This window comes from Papio anubis, chromosome 17 (genome assembly GCF_008728515.1).
Source record: "Papio anubis isolate 15944 chromosome 17, Panubis1.0, whole genome shotgun sequence".
NCBI lineage: Eukaryota > Metazoa > Chordata > Mammalia > Primates > Cercopithecidae > Papio > Papio anubis.
This window is the reverse complement of record NC_044992.1, coordinates 68,507,736-68,524,724: the sequence shown is the minus strand read 5'-3', so window position 1 is coordinate 68,524,724 and position 16,989 is coordinate 68,507,736. Positions and strand designations below refer to the sequence as shown.

General features: G+C 55.1%; 1 protein-coding gene across 7 annotated transcripts in view; it reads right to left on the bottom strand.

Annotated features, from left to right (window-relative positions):
- Positions 1-7,937: 7,937 nt before the first annotated feature.
- Positions 7,938-16,989, bottom strand: part of MGAT5B (alpha-1,6-mannosylglycoprotein 6-beta-N-acetylglucosaminyltransferase B) — an 80,033-nt gene continuing 70,981 nt past the window's right edge. For 4 of the 7 annotated variants that reach the window (XM_031657806.1, XM_031657807.1, XM_031657804.1 and 1 more), the window contains 3 exons: positions 11,852-11,926; positions 10,217-10,473; positions 7,938-9,670 (listed from right to left, as the gene is read on the bottom strand). In XM_031657806.1, coding sequence (XP_031513666.1) covers positions 9,472-9,670; positions 10,217-10,473; positions 11,852-11,926 — 531 coding nt within the window. In that variant the 3' untranslated portion in view covers positions 7,938-9,471. The remainder of the gene's footprint in view (positions 9,671-10,216; positions 10,474-11,851; positions 11,927-16,989) is intronic. The other 3 variants (XM_031657803.1, XM_031657802.1, XM_031657805.1) reach the window with 1 other exon arrangement.

The window sequence follows — 16,989 nt, the reverse complement described above, 5'->3', positions numbered from 1 at the left end:
ACCCCAGGTGCCCTGAAGGTCTGTGTTGTGGGTGTTTATTTGGGACGGGGGGACTCGTCTGGATCCCTGGGGGGCTGCGTTCTTTTTCCTTCGAGGCTTTTCTTCAGCAAACACTTTGCTTTTCTGCGAATAGATAAAGCGGGCTGCACACTGGAGCCAGCAGCCTGACCGGGGGCGCTGTTTAACTCCTGAGTCAGGACGCGTGGCTCGGCCTCTGTTATTATCTTCAAAGGCAGAAGTCTGACCCTTCTGTATGTGCCTCCCTGGGCTGTTATAATAACTTACCACAGCTGTGGCTTAAAACCACAGGAGCCTATTTCCTCACAGTTCTGGAGGCCCGAAGTCCAGCATCAGGGTGCCAGCAGGGCCGTGTTCCCTCTGAAGGCGCTAGAGAAGGGTCCTTCTTTGCCCTCCCAGCTTCCGGCGGTCACCAGCCGTCCTTAGTATTTGCTGGGGCAGCTGCATGGCTCTGATCTCTGCCTCTGTCTTCACAGGGATTTCTCCCTGTGTGTCCCTGGGTCCTCTTCTGATAAGGACACCAGTCATCGGACTTAGGACCCGTGCTAATCCAGTCTGGCCTCCTCTCAAATTGATGAACATCTGGAAACACCCTATTTCCAAGTAAGATCCTATTCACAGGTACCAGGGGTGCCTTCAATGCATCTTTTGCGGGGGAACATAATTCAACCCACAGCATCTTCTGCGTTGTTCTGCCCGAGGACAGCCACCCCTCCCGCAGCCGCGGTGAGGAGAAGGCCCCCCAGGTTTGGGGTTTCTAATCTTGGGTGGCAGCAGGCTGGGAACTGGGGACCACTTGAGCCTTACTGTGCTCTCCTGCCAGGAGGGGCGGCAGCTTCTTGCCCCTGGAGTCAGTGCGGCTCCTGAGAGCAGCTGAGTGCCTTGCAGTCATCAACAGCCACCTCATCTCAGAGGCAGCACCTGGAATCTTACCTGCCTTACCTCCTTTAGTCCTCAAAACACCTGTGTCCCAGGATGATGTCCCTTATTCTACAGAGGAAGCTGAAGTGCAAACTAAGGAAGTTCTGCAGCAGCAGGTTGGGTGCTGGGTGCCAGCCTGGCGAGGAGCTCGGTGCTGTTGCGAGGACTGTGACAGGGCTTTCACCCCATCTTCCCTTCTGAGCCGGGCTTGTCGGGATGGGGTGGCGGGGTCTGCACCTGCACAGCCAAGGAGGAGCAGGGCAGCCTCTCCCTAGCACAGTCCTGAAAAGAGGACCCCGCCCCCATTAAGGGAATGCATTGATCCCTTTTAGAGAGTGCTAGGCCAATACATGGAGGAGCCAGTGTGGCCAGGCAGAAAGGGGTGGATAAACCTAAACCCTGCGGACCTCTTTTTTGAGACCCCAAACTGCTCTTGACCCCCAGAGGTCAGATCTTCCCCAGGGGAGGGCGTGGGAAGGTGGGGTTAGGGAACATAGAGTCTTTGGGAGCCTTTCTAAGTCAGCCAAGGGAGTTGGGGCAGCCGCGGGGCCAGAGCACAGGGAAGGCAGGTCCACCAGGTCTAGCTGCTCGGCCTCCAGCCCCGCCAGGCCCAGTTAAGAGGGTGCCTTGGCTGCCAAGAGAAGAACCCAGGGTAGGGACTGCCTCCTGGACCTCCACAGGCAGCTGGCCTCCTACAGGCCTGCTGGGAGCTGGGACCCTGTCCCCTCTGCTGCCCTCCAGCTTTCCTAGCTCTGGGGGACGGAACTCGTTACCAGCCTCCCACTCATTATTTCTCGTGCCCTTGAAGTTCAGGACTGTCTTGAAGCCACCGAGGCCTGTTTGCATCCTTTGCCCCCAGGTCCAGCTGGATCCCCCGCCTTTTCCTCCACTGGGCTCAGCCTAGTGGACCCTGGGCTGCAAGAGAAGTTGCGTCAGCCCACGTGCTGGGGCTGGAGGCCAAGGCTTCAAATGAGGCCTCCCCGAGTTGGTACGCAACTGCTTGGAGGGCAAAGCCACGAGGGCTGCAGAGGAGCTAGCCAGGTATGATGGGTGAGTGCAGTGGTTCACAGCAGAACCACATTAGACACACAGAGAAGTGCTTTATGAAACTCGGATGCCTAGCTGGGTGCGGTGGCTCACGCCTGTAATCCCAGCACTTGGGGAGGCCGAGGTGGGAGGATCGCTTGAGCCTAGGAGTTTGACACAAGTCTACGCAACATAGTGAGACCCCCCCTCCACCACCCATCTCTATAAAAAAAAAATTAGCCAGGTTTGGTGACACTCGCCTGTGGCCCCAGCTACTCAGGAGGCTGAAGTGGGAAGATTGCTTGAGCCCAGAAGTTTGAGAGCTCCAGCCTGGGTGACAGAGTGAGACCCTGACTCTAAGAAATTTTTTTTTTTTTTTTTTTTGAGATGGAGTCTCAACCTCCACCTCCTAGGCTCAAGTGATTCTCCTGCGTCAGCCTCCCGAGTAGCTGGGATTACAGGTGTGCACCACCATGCCCAGCTAATTTTTGTATCTTTAGTAGAGACGGGGGTTTCACCATGTTGGCCAGGCTGGTCTCAAACTCCTGACCTCAAGTGATCTGCCCACCTCGGCCTCCTAAATTGCTGGGATTGCAGGCGTGAGCCACCGTGCCTGGCCCTGCCTAGATATTTTGGTTTTTGGCTTAATTGGCTCCTCAGGTGAGTCCACAGGCTGAGGGACTTCATCACACCTGTTTCCTCACCTGTGAGTGGGGAGGGGTGGTCACCTGGCAGGGTGGTGCTGAGGCCAGCTCGTGCCTGCCCTTCCCTCCACTGTTCAGAGTTGGGCCAGGGCTGAAGGAGGCGTGGCCAACTTCAGAGGCAGGCATGGGAGCCGCAGCTCTGCCTGGCACTGACATCTGGGCTGCAAATTCTTTCTGATTCTCAACTTCTCTCCCTCTACTGCCAGCCAGCCCCTCCAGCTTCATTTAAAAGTTCAGACAGGATTCAAAAGTAGGCTGATATACAGAGACCTATTAAAACTCAGCAATAAGAAAACAACTCAATTAAAAAATGGGCAAAAGACCTGAACAGACACCTCGCCAAAGACGATACACAGATGGCAAATACATATATATGTCACATCATATGTCATCAGGGAAATGCAAATTAAAACAGCAATGAGATACCACTGCACATCTATCAGAATGGCCCAAATCCAAAACACTGACAACCCCAAATGCTGGTGAGGCTGTGGAACGACAGGAATTCTCATTCAGGGCTGGTCATACAAAACCAGGGATTCTCATTCAGGGCTGGTCATACAAAACCAGGGATTCTCATTCAGGGCTGGTCATACAAAACCAGGGATTCTCATTCAGGGCTGGTCATACAAAACCAGGGATTCTCATTCAGGGCTGGTCATACAAAACCAGGGATTCTCATTCAGGGCTGGTCATACAAAACCAGGGATTCTCATTCAGGGCTGGTCATACAAAACGCTGCAGCCATTTTGGAAGACAGCTTGGCAGTTTCTTACAAAGCTAAACGTACTTTTACCATATCATCCGGCAATCGTGTTCCTTGGCATTTACCTGGATTAGTTGGAAATTGTGTCCAGGAGCTTCTGGACAGCTGCACATGTGGAGGTTCCTGGAAGGTGGCCATCCAGGGAGGGCATGGAAGTTCCATGTCCTCCGCCCCCCTCATACCTCGCCCTACACATCTTCACCCCTGCATCTCGTTCCTTACATGTCCCTGCCCAGCACATGCATCAAGTCCGCCCTCCGCCCACAACTATACCTGCGCTTGTTTACCCCCGCTCTCCTTTTTCTCTTTCGTTGGATGGAATGAGGCCTTAGAAGGGAGCCATCTTGGACCAGATGAGGGCAAGAGTCCAGAAATGCTGGAAGACCAAGATGCATCTTTGGCAGATGATATTTTCCAAAGATAGAGGCAACACTATATCCCATTCCACGAGCGCTTCTTCTACTGTGACTTTGACACCCCTCCCATTGAGAGGTGGCATCTATGTTTCCTCCTCACGAACTGTAGCAGGAGGGGCTTTGTGACTCCCTCCACCAATAGAGAATGCCAGCATCGACAGCGTGCGGCTTCCAAGGCTAGTTAAAAGAAAAAAAAAAAGCCTTTCACTTCCATCTTGTTCTCCTGGGACGTTCACTCTGGGAACCCAGCCACCATGCTGCAAGGAAGCACAAGAGTCCTGGGAAAGGCCCACGTGGATGGGAACCACGGGCCCCAGCCCAAATCCCCTGCTGAGCTCCCCAGCTGACAGCACCAACTTGTCAGCCACGAGTGAGCTGTCCTGGAAGTGATTCTCCAGCCTCCGGGCGAGCCACCTCAGCTGATGCCACGTGAAGCAGAGACAAATTACCTCCACCAAGCCCTGCCCAAATTGCAGATCTGTGAGCAAAACAAATGACTATGATTGTTATAAGCAAAAAAGAAAATAGAAAAGAAAATGGATTCCACTCAAAAACTTGGACGTGAACGTTTATAGCAGCTTTATTCAGAACTGCCAAAACTTAGAGGCAACAAAGATGTCCTGCAGTAGGTGAATCTGTAAACAAACTGTGATGCATCCAGACAATGGAATATTATTCACGGCTAAATGGAAATGAGGCATCAAGCCATGAGAAGATGCGGAGGAATCTTAGATGCATGTTACTAGGGGAAAGGAGCCAATCTGAGAAGGCTGTAATCTAAGAAGACTGTAAGGGCTCCAACTACCTGATGATCTGGAAAAGGTAAAGCTGTGGAAACGGTCGTAAGATCAGTGGTTTTCCAGGGTTAGAAGGAGGGAGGGATGTATAGGGGAGCACAGAGGACTTTTAGGGCAATGGAACCACTCTGTATGGTGCCGTAATAGTGGATACATCTCATTCAAGATTTGTCAAAACACGTAGAATACACAGCACCAGGAGTGAGCTGCAAGGTGAACTGTGTTTGGTTGATGATGTCAGTGTGGGCTCATAGATTGGAACGCATGGACCACTCTGGTAGGGGATGTGGATGGTGGGGGTGGCCTGTGTATGTGGGGGAGGTGGCATATGGGAAATCTCTGTACTTTCCACCCAACTTTGCTGTGAACATAAAACTGCTCAAAAAAATAAAGTCTTTTTTTTTTTTTTGAGACAGGGTCTCACTCTGTCACTCAGGCTAGAGTGCAGTGGTGCAGCACAATCACAGTTCACTGTAGCCTGGACCTCCCGGGCTCAAGTGATCAAGGGATCCTCCCACTTCAGCCTCCCGAGTAGCTGGGACCACAGGCACTTGCCACCACACTAGCTAATTTTTAAATAATTTTTGTAGGCTGGGTGCAGTGGGTCATGCCTGTAATTCCAGCACTTTGGGAGGCCGAGGCGGGTGGATCACCTAAGGTCAGTAGTTCGAAACCAGTCTGGTTAACATGGCAAAACCCTGTCTCTACTAAAAATACAAAAAATTAGCCGGGCGTGGTGGCAGGTGCCTGTAATCCTAGCAATCTCAGCTACTCGGGAGGCTGAGGCAGGAGAATTGCTCAAACCCAGGAGGCGGAGGTTGCAGCGAGCCGAGATCCCACCACTGTACTCCAGCCTGGGTGACAGAGTGAGACTCCATCTCAAAAAAATAATAACAATTTTTGTAGAGATGGGTTCTTGCCATGTTGCTTGAACTCCTGGGCTTAAGTGATCCTTCTACCTCAGATTCTCCCACTTTGGCCTCCCAAAATGCTGAGAAAACAGGCGTGAGCCACCGCACCTGGCTTTTTTTTGTTTGTTTTTTTTCTAACTAGGTTCAGTTCCTAAAAGAAGGCCTTGGCCAGGTTTCTGAGCGCTACCCCCCTCCTGCTGGACAAGACCATGGAAAATGCCTGGCTCAGCTATCTTTTTCTCAGCCTCTTTTAAGCAGCATAGCAGAGAGGGACAGAAGCAGAGACAGAGAGGGACTGAGATCTGGGCTTTTCCTCCAGCTGCACGATATGGACCAGGCCTCTGGTCTCTTTGGGCCTCCATCTGTAAAATGAGGGGACAGGAGGAATTCTGATGGCGTGGCTTGAGCAGATTTGGTTGTATGAGGACTCTTACCTGGCATTACATGCTGGAACAAGGAAATGGCCATAGTCACTGTTAATTAAAAACTGGCATCGAGTTATTGGTACTCTCATGTTTGAAATACCTTCTAGTACCTGCTTGGTCTAGACCAGCTGTTCTCAAAGTGCGGGCCCTGGCCCCCTGTAGCAGCAGCAGCACCCAGAGTTTTTTTTGTTTGTTTTTGTTTTTGTTTAGACAGATGAGGTCTGTGTTACCCAGGCTGGTCTCCAACTCAAGCATCGGCCTCCCAAGTGCTGGGATTACAGGTGTGAGCCACCATGCCTGGCATTTTTTTTTTTTTTTTTTTTAGACAAGGTCTTGCTCTGTTGCCCAGGCTACAGTGCAGTGCACAATCATGGCTCACTGCAGCCTCAAACTCCTAGGCTCAAGCCATCCTCCCACCTCAGCCTCCTGAGTAGCTGGGAACACAGGTGCATGCCACCAACCTTGGCTTTCTTTTCTTTCTTTCTTCTTTTTTTTTTTTTTTTTGGTAGAAACAAGGTCTCATTATGTTGCTCAGGCTGGTCTCAAACTCCTGGGCTCAAGCAAGCCTCCCACCCACCTGGAGCTTATTAAAGACTCAAATCCCAGGGTCCAACCCCAGACCTGCTGAATCAGAAACTCTGCAGGTGGGGCCCAGCAACCTGTGTTTCAGTAAGCTCAGGAATCAGGTGACTCTGATGCATGCCAAAATTTGAGAACCACTGGCCTGGAACAGGGTGTGTCAAGCTTGGCGCTGCTGACGCTCCAGGCCAGATCTTCCTGTGTCGTGGGGCTGTCCTGTGCACTGGAGGATGCTGCCAGCATCCTTGGACTCTACCCCACTGGAGGCTAATAGCATGCTACCCCTGCCTCAAGTCACAACAATCCAAAACAATGCCAGCTGTCCTCCAGGGAACAAAACTGCCCCAGTGGAGAACTCTTGGCTGGAAGGAAGGCCCTGATTGTGCAGCGACTCAAATATAGGATCACATAAAACCGGGAGCGAAGGCTGGGCACAGTAGCTCATGCCTGCAATCCCAGAACTTTGGGAGGCCGAGGCGGGTGGATCACCTGAGGTCAGGAGTTTGAGACCAGCCTGGCCAACATGGTGAAACCCTGTCTCTATTAAATACAAAAATTAGCCAGGTGGTAGCGGGCACCTGTAGTCCCAGCTACTCAGGAGGCTGAGGCAGGAGAATTGCTTGAACCCAGGAGGCGGAGGTTGCAGTGAGGTGTGATTATGCCACTGCACTCCAGCCTGGGTGACAGAGCGAGACTCCGTCTCAAAAAAACAAAAAGCCTGGAGCAAAGACCATGCATGCAGGGTCACCATGCCAGGCTGTCACTCTATCCAGCCATTTGCTCCTCACCACGACTTGAAAATGATCCCCATTTTATAGCAAATCCCACCTCTCTGCTTACAAGCTGTGTGACCTTGGGCAAGTTACTTGAACTCTCTGTGCCTCTTGCTGTAAAGTGGAAATATTAATACAATAGCACTTACCTGCTAGGGTAGCTGAGTGCATGAAATGACAACTCAAGCATGGGACAAACTCTCAGCCCAGTGCCTGAGGCAGTAAACACTGGCTCATTTTCTCATGATGTGGCTCAGGCTGTTATCAAAATGGATTTGTGTTCTCTGACCTCACACTGCCACTGTCACAGCCAGCTGGAGGTAGGCGGAGGCCAGCCTGAGGTGAACATGACTGAGTTCGCCACTGCTTGTCAGGGTGCCTGCAGTCACAGCTCTGGGGCAGCTAAGAGACCCTGGGTCTCTGCCATCAGCAGGGACTTCCTTTGGGCGGCTTGAAGCAGACAGCACCCAGCTCCGCAGGCCTAACGCCCCATGTGCCCCAACTGACACGGAGCAGAGCCCGGGGACCCCGGCCATCTGCCCTCCACCCTGGGCGCGCTCTGGATGCCACAGGAAGATGAGAATCAGCACAGTTCCTCTTCTGCGTCTCACATCCCAATAAAATATTTATTATTTCAAGAAATAAATCTTTAAAAAAAGAGAGAAAAAGAGTGTCTCTATTGCTTTCCCCCACAGGTTAGTCCTTGGGAACCAATGAGTTTTTTTTGCCATCGTGGTTTCTGCGGCTGCAGGGGCCAGCCATGTCTGGAGGGGACTCCCGTGGGAAGTGTCCAGCCTGGCCCCTCCACCAACTCTCAGCATCCCGGGGCTGCCTCCTGGGAAGGGCGGAGGAGCAGGCCTAGGTTGGTGGGTGGGAGCAGGATTATAAAACTGGGTGGGTGGCAGTGTTCTGAAGGCCTGACCCGCTGAGGCAGGTGGGGCTCTGGGCATGGGGGGAGGGACAGGGGGCATCCTGGGGCAGGCATGCCACTCGGAGAAGGACGGCTAGATCTGGAGGCCGTTTGAGGCCGGAGGAAGCTGGAGGTGGGGATGAGGACTCAGCACTGATGGGCTGGGAGGTTATCTGGGGTAAGCACACAGGGCAACTGGAAACTGGGCAGGGCGTACCATGGGGCTAAGGCTCCATCCCAAGCCCTCGTCTGCAAAAGATGCTGGGGAGTTGGGGAGTCAGCACCTGTGGAAGTGCCTGGTGCATGAAGGCCACCCCCGGGCGGGGGTCCCAGAGCCCATTCTCTGAGGCTGGGGTGGAAACCTGCCCCTTGGAGGGGGTAGGGATTGAGGCTTTAGAACAAATCCACCGTCTGGAGTCAGTCACAGGTCATGCCAGGATGGGTTTTGGGAGAAGCCCAGAGTGAAAAGGGTTAGAACAAGCAGGAGAGAGAAACAATTCAACTAGGGTTTGGGTGGTTCCTGCACCCCCAACTGTGGTCCTCAAGTGTAGAAGGAGGGTGGGGGAATCGGGAAATCGGGAGGGAAGGGGCTAAGGGGAGGCACAAACAGGACTCCTCAGCTTAGCCTTCTCCCAGCCCCCTGCCCCTCTGTCCACATCCCAAACACCAGTGGGCCCTGTGTGCCTGGCTTCCCTCATAGGAGGAGGGCGAGCCCCCAGTTTCCTTGCCTGGAGCAGGTACCACCCAGGCCTGCTCTCCAGGGCCATGGGGAGGGCCCCTCCTTGGACCCTTCAGGGACCACAGGGCAGTCTGGTCCCTGCTCCTCTCCCTTGCAAGTCTAGAGGCCCCATCCTGGGCCCAAGAATGACTGGGCCCCTTTCACCACCTGGCCCAGATCTGGCCTTGCACAAAGCCAGGGGCCTCCGACCACCTGCTCCTGGGCCATGAGGACTCTGAGTAGTCCGACATCTTCTTGGCCATGATGCTGCCGTGAGTCCCCAGGAGAGAACCAGGAGCCTGCCTGGGAGGTCCCAGGGGCTCAGCGTGCTGCCTCCTCCTATTCCTGTGCACGGCTCTCCTCTGCCAGCTTCCTGGCTAAGGAAGGAAGCTCCGGCCTGGAGGGGTTGCAAGAAGGACAAGCAGCCGGAGCTCAGAACCTGCTGGTGCTTTCTCCTGTGGCAGGAGAGAGCCAGCATGGGTGCCAGGCAGGGCGGCAGAGGTGGACTCACAGACAGCCCTGGCACAAGGCCACCTGGCCTTTGCGGAAGTCGCGGCATGGGCAGAGCCGGCGGTACTTGGTGTTGGAGCCGGCACAGCTGAAGAGCAGAGGCTCCTTCTGCAGGTAGCACTCCTGGCCGGGCTGGGCGAAGGCCGGGTACAGGTGGTTCATCTCCGATTCGGTGCTGTCACAGGGCACCTGCAGCCTGGCAGGCACCGCACAGCACCGTCACTCAGCGTTGGTCACTTGGGCAGAAGGGCTGGGGCAGGGTAGGGGCTGCCCCGAGCCTAGACCCGCCTGCCCCACTTCTCTGGCCCATCCCCATCCCAGACTGGGTAAGGAGATGTGTTATGGCTCCTTTATCCCACGTGCTACCCAGGGACCCCTGGAGAAGAGAGGGGCCTGGCCTGGAGGGGCTGGGGACCCAGGCAGCCCCAGTAGGAGGAGCACCCGGGACAGTTTTCATGGTCTGGGATAGGACAATGCCCAAATAGGATGTGTAGGAGGCTGAGTGGGTGGAAGACGGCAGGCACTGGAAGGAGCTTTCCCTGGTAGTTTAGGGCTTGGCCAAGAGTAGGGCAGCAGTGACCAGGATAATGGCCTGGAGGATCCCTTCTGGATCCTTCCTGACTCATTGGAAAGCATTAAATCCCCCCGACTGGCAGGGCTGAGGGCTGGTTCTAGGTGTGAGAGCTCTCAGTGAGCCCGGCTGGGCCAGTGAGGATAGGGGCTGGGTGAGGGGCACACTCACTTGAGGAAGGCGTCCTGGCTGTTGAGGAAGGGGAAGAAGGAGGGCTCACAGATCAACCCGTGGTCCAGGCAGGTGTCGGTGCAGGCCCTCCCAGGTGTGGCCAGCCAGGCCCGCAGGGAGTGTGCAGGGGGCCAGGCTGCAGGGGCCAAGCTGGCGTTCTGAGCCCACTCGAGGTGGGTGGCATTGGGGGCCAGGACAAAGGGGCTCTGCGGGGTGTGGGCCCCTGGTAGAGCAGGGCCTGGAGCTACGCAGAAGTCCTGCAAGAAGGAGAGCAGTGTTAGGGCGGGGAAATGTGACCCAGGTGTGCCTGGGAGACACCTGAAGGTGTGGCCCTGCCGTGCCAGTATGAGCCACCACTATTGGGCGCTTACTGAATACCGGGTAGCTTTACCTGCATTATTTCATTTACTTCTCATGGACACTCATGTCTCCAGATCGCTTACAGGAATTATAGAGGTTCAGAGGTCACAGCACCTGCCCAGGGCCTTGGGGTTGGATGGCAGAACAGGACTTGGATTCAGGGCCCTCTGCATCCTGTCTGCCCTGGAGCAGCCTCGACGCTCAGGTCAGGCTGGGGTTTCTACTCTGGGGCCCACGAGCCCTGCCCTCCATGGGGACACGGCCCCAGGCTGGCCGTGAGGCTCTCCCTGCAGGGTTCAACTCCAGGGGTAGGAGGGCCCCGCGAATGCCTTCCTGTGAGTTTCCTGTCTGGGTTCAGTCCTGGGTTCTGGCCACGGCCCTGACCCTCACCCTGTCACCTGAACACGCTCTCCCTTCTGGGGGCCTCGGTATTCCCATCTGTAAAGGGACAGGGGAGAACCAGACTCTCCCGGCCCCTAACACTGGTGGGGCCAACAAGATGGAAAGGGAGGCCACGCACTATCCGTGGAAATTTCTCACAGCCATACAGCCACCAGCCCCAGGGCCCCCGAGCCCAAGGCCCACCCCGGGCATCACCCTGGCGACCTGGAACCTGCAGAGCCGCGCTCCATCTGGGCCACCGGCAGCCCTCACGGTGGCTTAGACCCACCAGGATGCAGTGGGGGGCCAGGACTCCCCAGGAATAGGGCACATCCTCCTTCTCACCCACTACTTCCAGGCACTCTGAGCACCCGTGGGAGGAGAAAGGAGTGTACTCCTGGGACAGCTGCCTGCCCGGGTGCTCCCTTGGGGGGCTGGGGTAGCCGAGCTTTCGAAACCGTGGGGCTGTCCTTGGTTTCTCAGGGCAGAGATCCCAATCTCCTGTTCCAGTCTCACTGCCCTCCTTAGCGGGTGGGTGGGGAGTCCGGGGATCTTCACTTCCCAGTTACCAAATCCCAATCAGTTACCAGACTTTCCAACCACTGTTTTCTAAGAATGAAAGTCTTTGTGTTTCTGTTAGTGCCGTGGAGCTCAGCTCTAAAGTTGGGCCCCGGGCAGGGGTGCCCTGAGCAGTGCTGCTTTCTACACCCGCAGTCAGGCCTGCCTGTCTCCAGCCCTGAGGGAACTCTGGGAAAACAGACTGGACAGGCTGGAGGAGGGAGCAGGGAGCTGGATGACTTCACGGGTGCAGGTCCCTGGGCAGACAATGAAGCTGGCTCAGCCCCCTCCTCTGGTCTGACGGGATCTGGGGCAGAGACCAGAGGGCTCACTGACCTGGTGCTGGATATAGGCGTGGATCCGCTCCAGCATCCCCTCGCAGGTGTACTCGTAGGGTAGGTAGGGGTCTACCTGTGGGAGGGACGGGAAGAGACATAGCGTGGGAGGAGGCCCAGCTGTTGGGGGCCCTGCCATGCTCAGCCTTGGGAGTGGAGGTCTGGTGGGCTCTCATATCCTGTGCCATGCCCAGGGAGGTGACCACCCCATCCACCTGGCCCTTCCGCCCAGCTCAGAGTCCCTGTTCCCCGCATACCCTCCAGTGGTCCCTGGGACTCAGGCTCAGGACCCACGAGGCCCAGCCTCATCCCTCCCCGCCCCTCCCAGGTCCTGGTCCCAACTGCACTGGGGATAAAGCTCATACTCTGTCCCTTCCTGGGCTTTGACACCTCCTCTTCCCACAGCCCACCCACCCTCTTAGGCATCACCTGCTCCAGGGAGCTTTCCCTGAACCCCACCCCCACTCCTGTTACAGGAATACTTTCCGTGGTGGCTCCCAGCACCCCAGACTTCCCCAGCACAGAATGAGCCCCTGTGTTGTCTCCTGTTTATTCCTCATGTCTCTCATGAACTTATGAACCCCTTGAGGGTGGGGACTATGGCTTGTTCACTTTGAATCCCCGGTGCCTGGCACAGTACCTGGCATACAGTGGGTGCTCAGGAAATAGCCATGGAATGAAAAGGCATCCCCAGCTCTGCCTGTATCCTGCCCAAGACATGGGGCGTTCATGCAGAGGAACACAGGGACATCTCCCAGTCGGCGGGAATGAGATGACATCTGCAAAGTACCCTGCCCCCACAGGCACAAACCCCCAAACAGAGACCACGGGCTGTCTGTCTAAATATCTAATAGTCATCCAGGCATGGTGGCTCACACCTGTAATCCCAGCACTTTGGGAGGCCGAGGCGGGCGGATTGCCTGAGGTCAGGAGTTCGAGACCAGCCTGGCCAACATGGTGAAACCCGGCTCCACTAAAACTACAAAAAAATTAGCTGGGCATGGTGGCAGGTGCCTGTAATCCCAGCTACTTAGGAGGCTGAGGCAGGAGAATCGCTTGAACCTGGGAGGTGGAGGTTGCAGTGAGTCGAGACTGTACCAGTGAAACCCCAGCCTGGGTAACAGCGAGACTCTGTCTCAAAAATAAATAAATAAATATCTAATAGTCACACAGCAACCTGTCATGTGGGCAGATGCACAGAGTAGCTGGGGTCCAAGAAGCCAGGGAAATGGAGGGAAGAGGTGACAGAGGAGTAAGGGGGTACTCTTGCCTCCCCCCACTTCTTAATCAACCAACCCCTTCCTGTTCCATTAACCTTCTCAGGCCCAGCGCGGCGCACTGTGGGGGAAATCACTGACCTGGAAGGGCAGGGGCAGCGGTCAGCACCCGGGAAGGAGCCATCCCAGACTCAGAGAAAGGTCTGTTTTAGCCTTCAACCTCCCCACCCCAACATGTCTGGTGGCACCTGACCTGGCCCAGCCCATCTCCTAATGAGGCCACTTTCCTGTCTTTAGCCAGTGGGTGAAATCTAACTGTTTGATTCAAGCCTGCAACCACTTCCTTTCTTCCTCATTGGCATTGGGTGGTGCTAGAAAGTGCAATTGTGCCAAGCTCCGTCTTGCTTCCTGTGTTTCTTAGGAGACCTGTCCTGGGGCCTCTGGCCAAGGGGACATTCCTGACACTCAAGGGTCCCAGGGAAGCAGCAGTCACCGACGTCCTTGAAGCCGGACATTGCCCCAGCACTGACTTCCCCCGGCACTGTGCACGGGTATTCTTAACACTGGGGCAACTTCAAAGTCCTGGAGAATCTGCAGGTCCCATCCTCAGCCCAGCCTTGAAGCCCCATGCTCTGCACAGCCCTGTCCCGACCTGCTCTCGTTCCCAAGCTGATGGCCCAAGAAGACCCTGGCAGCCAGTTGCTGCCCCAGCTGGTTCCCTAAATACTCAAAGTCCTGGGAGCCTCTGAGCCCCACACACTCCTGGGGGTCTTGCAGGGACAAGGCTTCACTCCCAGGTTATAAATAAAACTCCCCAGAGAAGAGCTTTCCCCTCCAAGTGCCGCTCCCCCTCTCCGTGACAGCAGATCTCTGAGTTACTCTCGCTCCTGTGTCTGAAGCTCTTGTCATAAGGTAATTCAAAGGTCCCTGTGTGAAGCGAACACTCACAGCCAGGGGATGACGTTCCGCCTGCCACGAATCTCCTGCCGGAGGAGCCAGCCTGCCTGGCCTAGAAATCACCCCCATTAGATCTAATTACAGGTGTGCACCCTCATCAGTCTTGACAGAGTGACAGGTGCTGGTCCTGCCTGGGAACTGCTGGCCTGCGGGAATGACAGCAGGGAGGGGTGCAGCGGAGGCCGGTGTTGGCATCACCTTGAATGGCCTTGCTGTGGACACAGAGATGCCCACAGGCAAAGCCGGGGAGGTGCAGAGACACAGAAGGGGTGCTGGGCCCTGGTTTTCCATGGCTGTCAGGCCGGGGGCTGGCTGGGCTGTGTGTTAGATCTCCCTCTTCTCACCTCCTCTTCTCACCTCTTTCTCCCCATCCTGGCCGCTCCTCCCTCCCTTTCCCTGTAAAAGGCCACAGGACTTGCTGAACAAGCCACTCCCCCTGACGGCGGCCCTCATTTGCTCTCAGCCTCCACCAGCTGGCCCTAAACCTGTTTTCTAAAATAGAATTATTAGGCCGGGCATGGTGGCTCACGCCTGTAATCCTTGCACTTTTGGAGGCCGAGGTGGGCGGATCGCTTGTGCCCAGGAGTTCGAGACTGGCCTGGGCAACAAAGTGAGACCCCCCCCCACCCCGTCTCTATTCAAATAATATAAAAAGAATATTTTTAAAAAATAATAAAATGGGATTATTAGAATTACCCAGAGTTCTTATTTAAAATGCAGATTCCCACGCAAAGCTGGGTCCTATTAAATGGGAAGGTGCGGGATGGACTCGAGAATCTGCATTTAAGCCCCTCCCCTGGGTGACTCTTGGGCACATGAACGTTTTTGAGTTGCTGTGAGCTAAGACGGGGTGAACTGTTATGCGGAGGGGTGGGGCCCACAGAAAGGAGGGGCCTGAAGGCAGAGGGGCCTCGGCTGGTTTGGGGCCCGGCACAAGTCTCAGCTGGTCGGATTTGCAATACCTTGCTTCCTTAATCCCTTTGTAATTGTTATTTTTTAATTAATTAACAAAATTAAACAGATGTTCATGTAAAAAAAAAAAAAAATCAAACAGGAAAGCAATGAAAGGGAAGTTTCCTCTCACCCCAGACACTCAGTCCTTCCCCCAGTTGTCAATTTCTTATGTGTCCAACCAGAAATACCTGCGACTATCCCAGCACCTTCATGCACACAGCCCTCCCCTGACCCTGCTTTCTGGGCCTCCAGGGGGCAAGTTATCCACAGGGTGGAGTGTCTTCCTCATTCAGCTCAGCAATGTATCTTGGAGGTTGGGCCAACCCTGCTCCCCACATTGGAAAAGTCTATGTAGTCCCCCTCCCCAGCCTTGCTCAAGCCCCTCTGTAGGAGAAGTCTTGGAGGATTGGTTTGCAATGGGAGGGGAGAGGGAGGAGAGCAGAGGCAGGTGGGTGGAGAAGTGGGGAGAAGGAGGAGGAGACTGTGGGGTGGGAGGAGCCCCCTTCACTACCTGTGCACCTTGCTGCCAGCTTCCCCATGCAGTGGGCTGGGGTTGGTCAGTTTCCAGCAGTGAAATTGATCAGTTAACCCCCTTCAATCTTCTTTCCTATGCACTGAGGTCCCTACCTAAGGCCTCCTTCCTGGCCCTGGTACTTCTAGCCCCATTTAAGCCTATGAACTGGTACCAGTCAAATACCTGGCCCTCTTCCTAGGGCGTGGCCAAGGGGCCAAGTTCCTATTGGTCTTTTTAAAAATTTTTTGAGATGGAGTCTTGCTCTGACACACAAGCTGGAGTGCAGTGGCATGATCTTGGCTCACTGTAACCTGTACCTCCCAGGTTCAAGCGATTCTCCTGCCTCAGCCTCCTGAGTGGTTGGGATCACAGTCGTGTGCCACCACGCCTGTCTAAATTTTTTTTTTTTTTTTGTATTTTTAGTAGAGGTGGGGTTTCACCATGTTGGCCAGGCTGGTCTCAAACTCCTGGCCTCAAGTGATCCGCCCACTTCAGCCTCCCAAAGTGCAGAGATTACAGGTGTGAGCCCCTGTACCTGGCCTCTATTTGTTTGTGCTCTATAAGGCCTTGCCAGAACTTAAGCCACCAGCCCAGGACAGGGGACAACACTGGGTTGAGAGCTAGCAAGGGAGCTTTTTATCCCTCCCCACTCTGTCTAGGCCGGTGCTTTGCTAGGACCCAGCATTACAAGGTCACACAACCTCTCCCTGCAGCAGGACCATCAGCGCCCCACCCTCAGTCACCTGTGACTCCACCTCAGGGCTGTCTCTGGCCTGCTGAGCCCATCCATGTGCAGGTCAAAAGTGTCAGGAACTGGCATCCCAGGCGCCACCCTCAGCCACAGATGGATGGGAAGAGGAGGATACCTACCCTAGCCTCCTTCTCCTCGGGCAGGACAGCTCTGGGATGTGACCTACCCCATCTCACAGAGGCCCCCGTGGTGATGAGCTCCAGGTGCCACCTGCTGATACCCACCCTGCCTCACCTGGCACCTCCGTCCCTGCTTCCTGGGGTTGCCTCCCAAATAAGCTACTGCTGAAATTCCTGTTTTCATGTTACTTCCTGGAGGAATCCAATCTCAGACAGCCCCTGACTTTGAGAAACCTGCCATGTTGGCCAGGCTGCTCTCAAACTCCTGGCCTCAAGTGATCTGCCCGCCTCAGCCTCCCAAAGTGCTGGATTACAGGCATGAGCCACCATGCCCGGCCTGGAGCGATTATTTTTGCTCAGCCTGAGGTCTGAGCCTCCCCAGAATGAAGGAACCAGCCAAGCACAAGGCATGCTCAAAAGCCACAAACATGCCCACTGTGGAGATGAGCATCAGGCACAAGCCCCTCCTCACTCTCACCCAGCCCACACATGTGAACCTACACACACCAGCACCCACGTTCGCTGGAGACCCAGGGTGTTCTACCCCCTTGCTACTCAAAGCGTTGCCCTGCATTTAACAGATGGTCTGTGTGCACATTATATTTTGAAATGTGCTGGGTAAAGGCT